Below are 16,776 nucleotides of genomic sequence, written 5' to 3'. Positions count from 1 at the left end.
TCCTGGAATTCATATTAAAAATTTTGGAATCCTTATTTTTCTTTTTCAAAATGATTTTCGAAAAAAAAATTAAAAGAAAATACAAAAAAAATTTATAAAATCATAAAAATAAAAAATATTTTGTGTTTCTTGTTTGAGTCTTGAGTCAAATTTTAAGTTTGGTGTCAATTGCATATTCATCTTGCATTTTTCGAAAATTCATGCATTCATAGTGTTCTTCATGATCTTCAAGTTGTTCTTGGTAAGTCTTCTTGTTTGATCTTGATGTTTTATTGTTTTGTGTTGTATAGTATTTTTCATATGCATTTTTGAATTCTTAATGCCTAAGCATTAAAGATTTCTAAGTTTGGTGTCTTGCATGTTTTCTTTGCATTAAAATTTTTTCAAAAATATGTTCTTGATGTTCATCATGATCTTCAAAGTGTTCTTGGTGTTCATCTTGACATTCATAGCATTCTTGCATGCATTCATTGTTTTGATCCATAACTTTCATGCATTGCATCTTTTTCATGTTTTTCTCTCTCATCATTAAAAATTCAAAAATAAAAAAAATATCTTTCCCTTTTTCTCTCTTAAAATTTCGAAAATTAGATTTGACTTTTTCAAAAATTTTTAAAATCTAGTTGTTTTCATGAGTCAAATCAAATTTTCAATTTAAAAATCTTATCTTTTTCAAAATATTTTTCAAAAATCAAATCTTTTTCATTTTTCTTATCTATTTTCAAAAATTCCAAAAATATTTTTCAAAAATCTTTTTCTTAATTTTTCTCATAATTTTCGTAAATAACATCATCAATTAATGTTTTGATTCAAAAATTTCAAGTTTGTTACTTACTTGTTAAGAAAGATTCAAACTTTAAGTTCTAGAATCATATCTTATGATTTCTTGTGAATTAAGTCATTAATTGTGATTTTAAAAATCAAATCTTTTTCAAAACTAATTTCAATCATATCTTTTCAAAAATATCTTTCTATCTTATCTTTTTCAAAATCATATCTTTTTCAAAAATTTGATTTTAAAACATATTTTCTAACTTCTTATCTTCTTATCTTTTCAAAATTGATTTTCAAATTTGTTTCAACTAACTAACTAACTTTTTGTTTGTTTCTTATCTTTTTCAAAACTACCTAACTAACTCTCTCTCTCTAATTTTCGAAAATATCTTCCCTCTTTTTCAAAATTTCTTTTTAATTAAGTAATTATTTTAATTTTTGATTTTAATTTTCGAAAATTACTAACCTTTTTCAAAAAACTATTTTCGAAAATCACTAACTCTTTTTCAAAAATAATTTTCGAAAATTCTTCTTCTCTCTCACCTCCTTCCATTTATTTATTCATCTACTAACAACAAGGAACCTCTTTACTGTGACATAGAGGATTCCTCTTCTTTTCTTGTTCTCTTCTCTTTCTTATGAGCAGGAACAAGGAAAAAGGCATTCTTGTTGAAGCTGATCCAGAACCTGAAAGGACTCTGAAGAGGAAACTAAGAGAAGCTAAATTACAACAATCCAGAGACAACCTTATTGAAAATTTCGAACAAGTAAAGGAGATGGCAGCCGAACCCAACAACAATGATGCAAAGAGAATGCTTGGTGACTTTACTGCACCTAATCCCAATTTACATGGAAGAAGCATCTCTATCCCTACCATTGGAGCAAACAATTTTGAGAAACCTCAGCTAGTTTCTCTAATGCAGCAGAACTGCAAGTTTCATGGACTTCCATATGAAGATCCTTTTCAGTTCTTAACTGAATTCTTGCAGATCTGTGATACTGTTAAGACTAATGGAGTAGATCTTGAAGTCTACAGGCTCATGCTTTTCCCTTTTGCTGTAAGAGACAAAGCTAGAATATGGTTGGACTCTCAACCTAAGGATAGCCTGAACTCTTGGGATAAGCTGGTCACGGCTTTCTTAGCCAAGTTTTTTCCTCCTCAAAAGCTGAGCAAGCTTAGAGTGGATGTTCAAACCTTCAGACAGAAAGAAGGTGAATCCCTCTATGAAGCTTGGGAAAGATACAAGCAACTGACCAAAAAGTGTCCTTCTGACATGCTCTCAGAATGGACCATCCTGGATATATTCTATGATGGTTTATCTGAGCTATCAAAGATGTCATTGGATACTTCTGCAGGTGGATCCATTCACCTAAAGAAAACGCCTGCAGAAGCTCAAGAACTCATTGACATGGTTGCTAATAACCAGTTCATGTACACTTCTGAGAGGAATCCTGTGAATAATGGGACGCCTATGAAGAAGGGAGTTCTTGAAATTGATACTCTGAATGCCATATTGGCTCAGAATAAAATATTGACTCAGCAAGTCAATATGATTTCTCAGAGTCTAAATGGAATGCAAGCTGCATCCAACAGTACTCAAGAGGCATCCTCTGAAGAAGAAGCTTATGATCCTGAAAATCCTGCAATAGCAAAGGTGAATTATATGGGTGAACCTTATGGAAACACCTATAATCCATCATGGAAAAATCATCCAAATTTCTCATGGAAGGATCAAAAGCCTCAACAAGGCTTTAATAATGGTGGAAGAAACAGGTTTAACAACAGTAAACCTTTTCCATCATCCACTCAGCAACAGACAGAGAACTCTGAACAAAATACTTCTAATTTAGCAAACTTAGTCTCTGATCTGTCCAAGGCCACTGTAAGTTTCATGAATGAAACAAGGTCTTCCATTAGAAATTTGGAAGCACAAGTGGGCCAGCTAAGTAAAAGGATCACTGAAATCCCTCCTAGTACTCTCCCAAGCAATACAGAAGAAAATCTAAAAGGAGAGTGCAAGGCCATTGACATAAGCACCATGGCCGAACCTGTAAGGGAAGGAGAGGACGTGAATCCCAAGGAGGAAGACCTCCTGGGACGTCCAGTGATCAATAAGGAGCTTCCCTCTGAGGAACCAAAGGAGTCTAAGGCTTATCTAGAGACCATAGAGATTCCATTAAACCTCCTTATGCCATTCATGAGCTCTGATGAGTATTCCTCTTCTGAAGAGAATGAGGATGTTACTGAAGAGCAAGCTGCCAAGTTTCTTGGTGCAATCATGAAGCTGAATGCCAAATTATTTGGTATTGACACTTGGGAAGATGAACCTCCCTTGTTCACCAATGAACTAAGTGATCTGGATCAACTGACATTGCCTCAGAAGAAAAAGGATCCTGGAAAGTTCTTAATACCTTGTACCATAGGCACCATGATCTTTAAAGCTCTGTGTGACCTTGGTTCAGGGATAAACCTCATGCCCCTCTCTGTAATAGAGAAACTGGGAATCTATGGGGTGCAAGCTGCTAAAATCTCATTAGAGATGGCAGACAATTCAAGAAAACAGGCTTATGGACAAGTAGAAGATGTGTTAGTAAAGGTTGAAGGCCTTTACATCCCTGCTGATTTCATAGTCTTGGATACTGGGAAGAATGAGGATGAATTCATCATCCTTGGAAGACCCTTCCTAGCCACAGCAAGAGCTGTGATTGATGTTGACAGAAGTGAATTAGTCCTTCAATTGAATGGGAACTCCCTTGTGTTTACAACTCAAGGTTATCCTTCTGTAAACATGGAAAGGAAGCAGAAAAAGCTTCTCTCAAAGCAGAGTCAACCAAAGCCCCCACAGTCAAACTCTAAGTTTGGTGTTGGGAGGCCACAACCAAACTCTAAGTTTGGTGTCAAACCCCCATATCCAAACTCTAAGTTTGGTGTTGGGAGGTCTCAACAAAGCTCTGCACATCTGTGAGGCTCCATGAGAGCCCACTGTCAAGCTATTGACATTAAAGAAGTGCTTGTTGGGAGGCAACCCAATATTTATTTATCTAATTTTATTTTTGTTTTTCATGTTTTCTTAGGTTCATGATCATGTGGAGTCACAAAATAAACGAAAAATTTAGAAACAGAATCAAAAACAGCGGAAGAAAAATCACACCCTGGAGGAAGCACCTGTCTGGCGTTCAACGCCAGAACAGAGCATGGTTCTAGCGCTGAACGCCCAAAATGGGCAGTATCTGGGCGCTGAACGCCCAAAATGGGCAGCATCTGGGTGCTGAACGCCAGAATTGCACCCTGGAGAAGAGCTGGCGCTGAACGCCCAGAACAAGCATGGTTCTGGCGTTCAACGCCAGAAATGGGCAACAAATGGGCGTTGAACGCCCAAAATGGGCACCAACCTGGCGCTGAACGCCCAGAGTTGTGTACAAGGGCATTTTACATGCCTAATTTGGTGTAAGGTTGTAAATCCTTGAACACCTCAGGATCTGTGGACCCCACAGGATCATCTCAGGATCTGTGGACCCCACAGGATCCCCACCTACCTCCACTCACTCTCTTCTCTCTTCTCAATCATCCTCTATTCCCAATAAACACTCTTCCCCAAAAAAAAAAAAACCTTCACCTATCACCTCCATCCCTCTTCCCTATTAACCCTTCACCACTCACATCCACCCACTCTTCCCCATAAACCTACCCAATAAACTCCACCTACCTTCAAAATTCAAAATTAATTTCCCACCTAAATCAACCCATATGGCCGAACCTAAACCCCCACCATTCCCTATATAAAGCCCTCCATTCCTCTTCATTTTCACATAACACAACACTCTCTTTCCCTTCTTGGCCGAAACACACCTCCCCCCTCTTCTCCATATTTTCTTCTTCTTTTTCATCTATTCTTTCTTCTCTTGCTCGAGGGCGAGCAAAATTCTAAGTTTGGTGTGGTAAAAGCATAAGCTTTTTGTTTTTCTATTACCATTGATGGCACCTAAGACCGGAGAATTCTCTAGAAAAGGGAAAGGAAAGACAAAAGCTTCCACCTCCGAGTCATGGGAGATGGAAAGATTCATCTCCAAAGCTCATCAAGACCACTTCTATGATGTTGTGGCCAAGAAGAAGGTGATCCCCGAGGTCCCTTTCAAACTCAAGAGAAATGAGTATCCGGAGATCCGACTTGAAATCCAAAGAAGAGGTTGGGAAGTTCTAACAAACCCCATCTAACAAGTCGGCATCCTAATGGTTCAAGAGTTCTATGCCAATGCATGGATCACTAGGAACCATGATCAAAGTAAGAACTCGAATCCAAAGAATTATGTTACAATGGTTCGGGGGAAATACTTAGATTTTAGTCCGGAGAGTGTGAGGTTGGCGTTTAACTTGCCTATGATGCAAGGAGATGAGCGCCCCTACACTAGAAGGGTCAACTTTAATCAAAGGTTGGACCAAGTCCTTATGGACATATATGTGGAAGGAGCTCAATGGAAGATTGACTCCAAAGGCAAGCCGGTTCAATTAAGAAAACTGGACCTCAAGCCTGTGGCTAGAGGATGGTTGGAGTTCATCCAACGCTCCATCATCCCCACTAGCAACCGATCTGAAGTTACTGTGGATCGGGCCATCATGATCCATAGCATCATTATTGGAGAAGAAGTAGAAGTTCATGAAGTCATCTCCCTTGAACTCTACAAAGTAGCCGAAAAGCCCTCTCCTGGGGCAAGGCTAGCTTTTCCTCATCTTATTTGCCATCTATGTTACTCAGCTGGAGCTTTCATAGAAGGAGACATTCACATTGAGGAAGAGAAACCCATCACTAAGAAAAAGATGGAGCAAGCAAGAGAGCCCATTCATGGAGCTCAAGTGGCGCAAGAAGCTCATCACCATGAGATCCCGGAGATGCCTCAGATGCATTTTCCTCCACAAAACTATTGGGAGAAAATCAACACCTCCCTAGGAGAATTAAGTTCCAACATGGGACAATTAAGGGTGGAACATCAAGAGCACTCCATCATCCTTCATGAAATTAGAGAAGATCAAAAAGCAATGAAGGAGGAGCAACAAAGACAAGGAAGAGACATAGAAGAGCTCAAGGACATCATTGGTTCCTCAAGAAGGAAACGCCACCATCACTAAGGTGGACTCATTCCTTGTTCTTACTTTCTCTATTTTTTGTTTTCTATGTTAAGTGCTTATCTATGTTTGTGTCTTCATTACATGATAATTAGTATTTAGTAACTATGCCTTAAAGTTATGAATGTCCTATGAATCCATCACCTCTCTTAAATGAAAAATGTTTTAATTCAAAAGAACAAGAAGTACATGAGTTTCGAATTTATCCTTGAACTTAGCTTAATTATATTGATGTGGTGACAATGCTTCTTGTTTTCTGAATGAATGCTTGAACAGTGCATATGTCTTTTGAAGTTGTTGTTTAAGAATATTAAATATGTTGGCTCTTGAAAGAATGATGACAAGGAGACATGTTATTTGATAATCTGAAAAATCATAAAAATGATTCTTGAAGCAAGAAAAAGCAACAAAGAACAAAGCTTGTAGAAAAAAAAAGGAAAAAAAATAGGCGAAAAAAATAGAAAGAAAAAAAAAAGAAAAAGCAAGCAGAAAAAGCCAAAAGCTCTTAAAACCAAGAGGCAAGAGCAAAAAGCCAATAACCCTTAAAACCAAAAGGCAAGGGCAAATAAAAAGGATCCCAAGGCTTTGAGCATCAGTGGATAGGAGGGCCTAAAGGAATAAAATCCTGGCCTAAGCGGCTAAACCAAGCTGTCCCTAACCATGTGCTTGTGGCGTGAAGGTGTCAAGTGAAAACTTGAGACTGAGCGGTTAAAGTCAAGGTCCAAAGCAAAAAAAAGAGTGTGCTTAAGAACCCTGGACACCTCTAATTGGGGACTTTAGCAAAGCTAAGTCACAATCTGAAAAGGTTCACCCAATTATATGTCTGTGGCATTTATGTATCCGGTGGTAATACTGGAAAACAAAGTGCTTAGGGCCACGGCCAAGACTCATAAAATAGCTGTGTTCAAGAATCATCATACTGAACTAGGAGAATCAATAACACTATCTGAACTCTGAGTTCCTATAGATGCCAATCATTCTGAACCTCAATGGATAAAGTGAGATGCCAAAACTATTCAAGAGGCAAAAAGCTACAAGTCCCGCTCATCTGATTGGAGCTATGTTTCATTGATAGTTTGGAATTTATAGTATATTCTCTTCTTTTTATCCTATTTGATTTTCAGTTGCTTGGGGACAAGCAACAATTTAAGTTTGGTGTTGTGATGAGCGGATAATTTATACGCTTTTTGGCATTGTTTTTAGTATGATTTTAGTAGGATCTAGTTACTTTTAGGGATGTTTTCATTAGTTTTTATGTTAAATTCACATTTCTGGACTTTACTATGAGTTTGTGTGTTTTTCTGTGATTTCAGGTATTTTCTGGCTAAAATTGAGGGACTTGAGCAAAAATCAGATTCAGAGGTTGAAGAAGGACTGCTGATGCTGTTGGACTCTGACCTCCCTGCACTCAAAATGGATTTTCTGGAGCTACAGAACTCAAAATGGCGCGCTTTCAATTGCGTTGGAAAGTAAACATCCAGGGCTTTCCAGCAATATATAATAGTCCATACTTTGCCCAAGTTTAGATGACACAAACTGGCGTTCAACTCCAGCTCTCTGCCCAATTCTGGCGTCCAGCGCCAGAAACAAGTTGCAAAGTGGAGTTCAACGCCCAAAATGGCACAAAAGCTGGCGTTCAACTCCAAGAATGACCTCTCCACGTGTAGACTTCAAGCTCAGCCCAAGCACACACCAAGTAGGCCCCGGAAGTGGATTTATGCATCAATTACTTACTTCTGTAAATCCTAGTAGCTAGTTTATTATAAATAGGACTTTTTACTATTGTATTAGACATCTTTGGACGCCTGGTTCTTAGATCATGGGGGCTGGCCATTCGGCCATGCCTGGACCTTTCACTTATGTATTTTCAACGGTAGAGTTTCTACATTCCATAGATTAAGGTGTGGAGCTCTGCTGTTCCTCAAAGATTAATGCAAAGTACTACTGTTTTTCTATTCAAATCAACTTATTCTGCTTCTAAGATATTCATTCGCACTTCAACATGAATGTGATGAACGTGACAATCATCATCATTCCCTATGAACGCGTGCCTGACAACCACTTCCGTTCTACATCAGATTGAATGGATATCTCTTGGATATCTAATACAGGGGACCGAGTCCGAGTTATTAGTGTCTTTGTGGTGTAAGCTAGATTGATGGCGGCATTCATGAGAGTCCGGAAAGTCTAAACCTTGTCTGTGGTATTCCGAGTAGGACTCTGGGATTGAATGACTGTGACGAGCTTAAAACTCGCGAGTGCTGGGCGTAGTGACAGACGCAAAAGGATAGTAAATCCTATTCCAGTATGATCGAGAACCTCCAAGATGATTAGCCATGCAGTGACAGCGCATTGGACCATTTTCACAGAGAGGAATAGGATGCAGCCATCGACAAGGGTGATGCCTCCAGACGATTAGCCGTGCTGTGACAGAGCATTTGGACCATTTTCCCGAGAGGATTGAAAGTAGCCATTGGCACCGGTGACATCCTTACATAAAGCCAGCCATGGAAAGGAGTAAGACTGATTGGATGAAGACAGCAGGAAAGCAGAGGTTCAGAGGAACGAAAGCATCTCTACACGCTTATCTGAAATTCTCACCAATGATCTACATAAGTATTTCTATCCTTGTTTTCTTCTCTATTTTCGTAAACTCCATAACTAATTTATATCCGCCTGACTGAGATTTACAAGGTGACCATAGCTTGCTTCAAGCCGACAATCTCCGTGGGATCGACCCTTACTCACGTAAGGTTTATTACTTGGACGACCCAGTGCACTTGCTGGTTAGTTGTATCGAAGTTGTGACAAATTATGAATTAAGATTAAGAGCACCAAGTCTTTGGAGCCATTATTAGAGATCACAATTTCGTGCACCAGAAGGGTTCAGCTACGGATTCCATAGTATTACGAGATGCACTATTTTGCAATGGGTTTAGTGTTCTCCAAGATATTTTATTGAGACTTTAGTATGTTATCAAAGTAACTATTTGATCTTTCATTAATTTTGTTTAATTTTATACGTCACAGTAGGTCATTACTATTTATGTGGTGCTGGATACATGAATTGTGAAGGATTTTTGACACATTATAGAGGATAAAAATATCATTTGAGAGAGTTTAACCACGTAATCAACCCAATATAGCTCAATTTTTTTTTAATATGAAACACTCACAAATTATGAATATCATTGAAAGGGCATTTGGAATATTAAAAGCAAGATGGAGAATTTTAAGAAAAATATCATTTTATCTTATTAAGACTCAAGGAAGAATTATAACTGCTTGTTGCCTTTTGCATAATCACATTAGAAGAGTAATGATTGTGGATCCTATTGATGAGATAAAAGATTAAAATATGTTCGAAGTAGATGGTGAGACGATCTACCATATTGAGACGAGTGATACTTGTGGTAGATGGAGGAATTAACTTGCACAAAAAATGTGGAACCAATAAAGGAGAAGACATCACGCTCGATAATTGTGATCATTTTTCTATGTGTGAGGCTGCTGTCTATCGTCGTAACATTGATTTCATTTTGTTAATGTATTTATGTTCTTCTACAAGAGTTGTGCATGCATGCTTATTAGTGCTAGTAATTTTTTACTTTTGAGACTTCTTTGTAACTTTCATTTGGATAATAATAAAATTTTTTTAGTAAATTTAATTGTAAAAATATTCATTTTAATTAAAGTTATTTGTTATTAGGAGTATTTTAATAAATTAAAAAATTAGAATCGATAATAATTTTAATTAAACATATTTTTATTAAGGATATTTTAGTAAATTTTTTATTAGAAATATTTTTGTAAATTCAAAATGTAAATAATAATAGGGGTATTTTTTGTTAAAAATATTTGATATTAGGGCGTTTTTGGAAAGAAAAATATTTTTTGTCCAAGAATAATAATATTAACCTTTTAATTGAAAATATAGTCGTATGTAAATTTTTTTTATGTGTTTATTATGAAGTTTAATTACTAATTTTTTAATTTAAATGATTAAAGATAATTTTGACATATTACAAAATCAAATAAATATTTTGTGTTAATTTTAGGGCAATTCACGTAAATAAATTGTTTCACCTTCAAAATTACGCAAATGCATTCTTCCCAAAATGAAGACGCAAATGCATTGTTTCAGGTACCTATGGAAACCGCTACTAGCAGTAGCAGTTTACAGAAGCACAGAAATCGCTGCTGCCAGCCGCGAATTATGCAGGAATGTGAATGCAAGGAAACCGCTGTTGCCTACCGCGGTTTCCACATGATTATGTTGCTAGTAGCGGTTTATGTGCGTTGGTCTGCGTGCGTAAACCGCTAGAGCTTATAGCGGTTTACGTTCAGTCTGTATGAAAGGGGCTGCCTATATAAACCGTGGAGGGGCCAAATGTGGAGGAAGAGTGTTATTCACAAATGGAGGGGGAGGATAGTTTTGTGGCTCTGGTCCACTGCTCTGAAAAAATTCAGAAGAGCAAAAGGCATGGTGTGAAATTCACGGATAGAGAATCGCTTAGTATTTTCATCCTATCTTCGAGTACGTTGGCAGAGATTAAGCTCAGCATATTACGGAAGTTCGGTGCGTGTGGGACGAAGTGGGTAAAAAAGTTGTTTTACAAGATTTCCATTGCCGTTGTGTCAGCTGGTGTGAGATATGAGACCTTTGTGATAGGGTCGGATGAAGACATGCAGGTCTTGTTTCACTGCAGGTGTAGTTTTCTGGAGGTGAGGATACCTGAGCTGCTTGCGAAGTTGGAAGATGGTGTCGACAGCTTTGGGGCATCGGCATTGAATCCTCAGTCGACCACGGTCGATGGTGCCTTGACATCGATGCCTGTGGTAGCAGCGGCAGTTCTGATTCATGAGGCCGAACGTGCTGGGGCTGTTCATGCTAGTGTGCCTACTGTTGTGCCTGATTTTGATTTTGAGGCAGGACCGAATCGAGTTGAGAATGTGTTGTGTGACGATGATTCGGATGAGGAGCCGGTCGATATCGGTGGGGACAGTGATGATGATATTCCAAGAGGTACACCTACAGCCCATGGAGGTTTTGGTTCTGGAACACAAGAGTACCCTCCGCACCTGTCGTCCTTGAACTTGGAAGACATCGGCCAACACCAGAATGTAGAGTCAACCTTCATGGGGCAGAGTATGCATGATGGGAATTCTTTGACGGAATTCTAGATTGGCCAATCGTTCCAGAGTAAAGAGGAAGCCGTGCTGAGTGTAAAAGATTACAACATTCGACGTGGAGTTGAGTACAGAGTTATGGAGTCAGACAATCTGAATACCAAGGGAGATGCAAGGAGTTTGGTAACGGGTGCACGTGGTTGATTCGTATAGTCATGCGAAAAAGGAAGAGCACATGGGAAGTTAGGAGGTACAACGGACCACACACGTGTATGGCCACATCGATATCGAGCGACCACAAGCAGCTTGATTATCATGTCATATGTGCGAGGATCTTTCCATTGGTTAGAGTTGATGCGTCGGTGTCTATTAAGGTGCTGCAAGAGGCAATGGAGGCGACATATGGTTTCAGGCCTAGTTATCGGAAGGTGTGGTTGGCGAAGCAGAAGGCAGTAGCACAGATCTATGGCGATTGGGATGAGTCATATGGGGATCTGCCCCGCTGGATCCTTGGGGTCACATCCACTATGGACGGTTCTGTTGCTCTGCTGAAGACCTCCCCGGTGAGAGTGGGTGATCAGATTGATGAAGATAGAGTCTACTCTCATCGCATGTTCTGGACATTCCCTCCATGTATTGAGGCATTCCGACACTGTAAGCCGCTCGTCAGTATCGACGGAACACACCTATATGGCAAGTATGGAGGGACGTTGTTGTTGGCGATTGCTTAGGATGGGAACTCGAATATATTGCCTGTTGCGTTTGCAGCTCACCGAATAGGTCCTGAAACCACTCCCAAACTAGTCGGCCACCCTCCATGAATTTCTCAAACTCAGCAAGGCAACCACTCACAGCCTCCCCATCCACAGGCAATCCTAGCTGAAACGCCACGTCTTGCAATGTCACTGTGCACTCTCCGAAAGGCATGTGAAATGTGTGCATCTCAGGACGCCACCTCTCAACGAACGCAGTAACCAATGGCTCATCCAACCGAAACCATTGGATGTTTAGCCTGGCCAAATGGTACAATCCAGCCCTCTCTAAATACGGGATGATTCTTTCATGCATGGGCATATTTTGTTGTCGTCTCACACTGTATATACACCTAGTTGGCTGCACAGAATATGAAAGAAATACAGCAAACAATTAAATTCTACTATCCACAACAAATTCTCCTATCTAACAATAACAAATATCATAAACCATTAACAAATAAGGAACCAATAAACAAATTAATCTATGAACCTATAACTCAGTCGTCAAATAATTGTAAAAAATAAAATAAAAAAGGGACAAATCATATATAAAACGGATCATATGAGCCTAACCAATAACATTTCCATAAAACAAACTAACAACATGTAGAATAACATTCATTGAAGGGAACTAAATTCAGTTAATTAATCATATTTATAAATTAACGAAAAAAACCCCAACCCAAACCGACTAAACTAATATCCTAACATGCGAAGCCTAATTTCAAACTACAGGGATTAATCTATATAATTCTAATTCATCTACCTTACATAACATATTTCTAATTAAAAAATGCTAACGCTAAAAAAAAATAGTAACTAACCTCGTCACCAATGGAACAGGCAATATGCGCAACACCGTTCAATCGGTACAACCTCCTTCCGTCTGCCATGATATCCCGCCGGAGGTTGCCACTCAGATACCTGGGGCCTGCTCTCAAGTTGCTCTGACCTCTCTCTAGAATTTTCTCTCTCTAACCAACCTCACAAACACTCCAAATGAATAATCCGTGGCTGCCTTCCACAGTTTATATAGGCAGCCCCCCTCCACGTAAACTGCTATAGGCTCTAGCGGTTTACGCACGGACACAAATGCATATAAACTGCTACTGGCAGTAGCGGTTTATGACCAAGCCAAATCAAATAGAAACCGTGACAGGCACTAGCGATTTCTGTGGTGCCACGTTTCCTCGTAATCCGCGGCTGACAGTAGCGGATTCTGTGTATTCGTAAACCGCTACTGCTAGTAGCGGTTTATATAGATATGTAAAACAATGTATTTATGTCTTCATTTTGGAAACAATGTATTTGCGTAATTTTGAAGGTGTAACAATTTATTTATGTAAATTGCCCTTCGATTTTAATTGTGATAATGTTAATTTTAAAGATATTTGATATTAGGGGTATTTTAGTAAATTTAAAAAATTAGAATAACATATTTTGTTATTAGGATTATTATAATAAATTTATTATTAGTGGTATTATAGTAAATTATTATAAAAGGTATCTTTTGTAAATTTAAGAAAAATTTAAATGAAAAAACATAGTAATATTCGATTAGTTATATATTTTATTTTTTTTTAAAAATAAAAGAAATTTAATTTTAGGGGTATTTTTGGAAACAAAAATAAACATTATCTAAAAATAAATATATTGAATTTATCTTAAAATATAGGATAAAACACAAAAATAAACCAAATGCAATATTAAATTTCACAAATCACCCAAACCAAAAAACGTTACATTGATCTCCCAAATGGACGTTTTTATGTAAATCGAACGAGGCTTATTCGATTTACCAATTTCCCTACTAAACTGTGGAAGGCAGCCACGGATTATTCATTTGGATTGTTTGTGAGGTTGGTTAGAGAGAGGAAATTCTAGAGAGAGGTTAGAGCAACTTGAGAGCAGGTCCCAGGTATCTGAGTGGCAACCTCCGGCGGGATATCATGGCAGACAGAAGGAGGTTGTACCGACTGATCGGTGTTGCGCATATTGCCGGTTCCATTGGTGACGAGGTTAGTTACTATTTTTTTAGCGTTAGCATTTGTTAATTAGAAAAATGTTATGTAAGGTAGATGAATTAGAATTTATAGATTAATTCCTGTATTTTGAAATTAGGCTTTGCATGTTAGGATGTTAGTTTAGTCGGTTTGGGTTGGGATTTTTTTTTCGTTAATTTGTAAATATGATTAATTAACTGAATTTAGTTCTCTTCAATGAATGTTATTCTACATGTTGTTGGTTTATTTTATGGAAAATGTTATTGGTTAGGCTCATATGATCCGTTTTATATATGATTTGTCCCTTTTTTATTTTATTTTTTACAATTATTTGACGACAGAGTTATAGGTTCATAGATTAATTTGTTTATTGGTTCCTTATTTGTTGATGGTTTATGATATTTGTTATTGTTAGATAGGAGAATTTATTGTGGATAGTAGAATTTAATTGTTTCCTGTATTTCTTTCATGTTCTGTGCAGCCAACTAGGTGTATATACAGTGTGAGACGGTAACAAAATATGCCCATGCATGAAAGGATCATCCCATATTTAGAGAGGGCTGGATTGTACCATTTGGCTAGGCTAAACAGCCAATGGTTCTGGTTGGATGAGTCATTGGTTAGCGCGTTCGTTGAGAGGTGGCGTCTTGAGATGCACACATTTCACATGCCTTTCGGAGAGTGCACTTTGACATTGCAAGACGTGGCGTTTCAGCTAGGGTTGCCTGTGGATGGGGAAGCTGTGAGTGGTTGCCTTGCTGAGTTTGAGAAATTCATGGAGGGTGGCCGACCAGTTTGGGAGTGGTTTCAGGACCTATTCGGTGAGCTGCATATGCAACAAGCAATATATTCGAGTTCCCATCCTAAGCAATCGCCAACAACAACGTCCCTCCATACTTGCCATATAGGTGTGTTCCGTCGATACTGACGAGCGGCTTACAGTGTCGGAATGCCTCAATACATGGAAGAAATGTCCAGAACATGCGATGAAAGTAGACTCTATCTTCATCAACCTGATCACACACTCTCACCGGGGAGGTCTTCAGCAGAGCAACGGAACCGTCTATGGTGGATGTGACCCCAAGGATCCAGCGGGGCAGATCCCCATATGACTCATCCCAATCGCCATAGATCTATGCTACTTCCTTCTGCTTCGCCAACCACACCTTCCGATAACTAGGCCTGAAACCATATGTCGCCTCCGTTGCCTCTTGCAGCACCTTAATAGACACTGACGCATCAGCTCTAACCAATGGAAAGATCCTCGCACATATGACATGATAATCAAGCTGCTTGTGGTCGCTCGATATCGATGTGGCCATACACGTGTGTGGTCCGTTGTACCTCCTAACTTCCCATGTGCTCTTCCTTTTTCGCATGACTATAAGAATCAACCACGTGCACCCGTTACCAAACTCCTTGCATCTCCCTTGGTATTTCAGATTGTCTGATTCCATAAATCTGTACTCAACTCCACGCCGAATGCTATAATCTTTTACACTCAGCACGGCTTCCTCCTTACTCTGGAACGATTGGCCAATTTGGAATTCCGTCAAAGGATTCCCATCATGCATACCCTGCCCCACGAAGGTTGCCTCTAAATTCTGGTGTTGGCTGATGGCTTCCAAGTTCAAGGACGACAAGTGTGGATGGTACTCTTGTGTTCCAGAACCGGAACCTCCATGGGCTGTAGGTGCACCTCTTGGAATATTATCATCACTGTCCCCACCGATATCGACCGGCTCTTCATCCGAATCATCGTCACGCAACGCATTCTTAACTCGATCCAGTCCTGCCTCAAAATCAAAATCAGGCACAACAGTAGGCACACTAGCATGAACAGCCCCAGCACGTTCGGCCTCAGGAATCAGAACTGCCGCTACTACCACAGGCAACGATGTCGAGGCACCACCGACCGTGGTCGACGGAGGATTCGGTGCTGATGCCCCAGAGCTGTTGACACCATCTTCTAACTTCGCAAGCAGCTCAGATATCCTCACCTCCGGAAAACTACGCCTATAGTGAAACAAGACCTGCAGGTCTTCATCCGACCCTATCACAAAGGTCTCATCTCACACCTGCTGACACAACGGTAATAGAAATATTGTAAAATAACTTTTTTACCCACTTCGTTTCACACGCACCGAGCTTCCGTAATATGCTGAGCTTAATCTCTGCCAACATACTCGAAGATCGGATGAAAATACTAAGCAATTCTCTATCCATGAATTTCACACCATGCCTTTTGCTCTTTTGAATTTTTTCAGAGCAGTGGACCAGAGCCACAAAACCATCCTCCCCCTCCATTTGTGAATAACACTCTTCCTCCACATTTGGCCCCTCCATGGTTTATACAGGCAGCCCCTTTCACACAGACTGAACGTAATCCGCTATAAGCTCTAGCGGTTTACACATGCAGACCAACGCACATAAACCGCTACTGGCAGTAGCGGTTTATAACCAAACATAATCATGTGGAAACCGCGGCAGGCAGCAGCAGTTTCTGTGCTTCTGTAAACCACTACTGCCAGTAGCAGTTTTCATAGATACCTGAAATAATGCATTTGCATTTTCGTTTTGAAAATAATGCATTTGCGTAATTTGAAGGTGAAACAATTTATTCACGTGAATTGCCCTAAATCGAATCACCATGATTGGATTTATGCATGCACGTGATTAGCTAGTAATTTGAAACAAGCTATTCAGCAACGAGGTAAAGGACATAAATCAAATCACTAAGTTCGATTTATCATGTATTTGCCTAATCCACTATAATATTACACATTTTTATAGTACTCCTAACTAGGGGTGTCAAAAATCTCCAGGAGGCGGAGATCCCGGCGGGGACCGCCCCGAATGGGACCCCAATAGTGGAGAATTTTTCCCGTGGGATGGGGATGGAGAGCGAAATTCTCCCGAGACAGGCACGGGGACCCGAGCGGGGATCCCTGTCCCATCCCCGATAATTCTCCGAATTTTTGAACTTACTTAA

General features: G+C 39.4%; 2 protein-coding genes and 1 non-coding gene across 3 annotated transcripts; 1 reads left to right on the top strand and 2 right to left on the bottom strand.

Annotated features, from left to right (window-relative positions):
- Nucleotides 1-1,946: 1,946 nt before the first annotated feature.
- LOC148578523 (small nucleolar RNA R71) lies at nt 1,947-2,050 on the bottom strand. The gene has a single exon (XR_015904302.1). It is a non-coding gene; the product is annotated as a small nucleolar RNA R71 (small nucleolar RNA).
- Nucleotides 2,051-11,241: 9,191 nt separating this feature from the next.
- LOC148578522 (uncharacterized) lies at nt 11,242-11,757 on the top strand. The gene has a single exon (XM_088503078.1). The coding sequence runs from the start codon at nt 11,242-11,244 to the stop codon at nt 11,755-11,757; it is 516 nt and encodes a 171-aa protein (XP_088359204.1).
- A 3,160-nt stretch (nt 11,758-14,917) lies between these two features.
- Nucleotides 14,918-16,130, bottom strand: LOC107612362 (uncharacterized). Its single transcript, XM_016314115.1, has 2 exons — nt 15,929-16,130; nt 14,918-15,837 (listed from the first exon to the last, which is right to left on the bottom strand). Exons 1-2 carry the CDS (start codon nt 16,128-16,130, stop codon nt 14,918-14,920), a joined length of 1,122 nt encoding a protein of 373 aa, XP_016169601.1.
- Nucleotides 16,131-16,776: the final 646 nt, after the last annotated feature.

Source organism: Arachis ipaensis, chromosome B1 (genome assembly GCF_059453495.1).
Source record: "Arachis ipaensis isolate K30076 ecotype BB chromosome B1, ASM5945349v1, whole genome shotgun sequence".
In the NCBI taxonomy this organism is placed as follows: domain Eukaryota; kingdom Viridiplantae; phylum Streptophyta; class Magnoliopsida; order Fabales; family Fabaceae; genus Arachis; species Arachis ipaensis.
The sequence above is the reverse complement of the archived record's forward strand: the minus strand, read 5'-3'. Positions and strand labels throughout refer to the sequence as shown.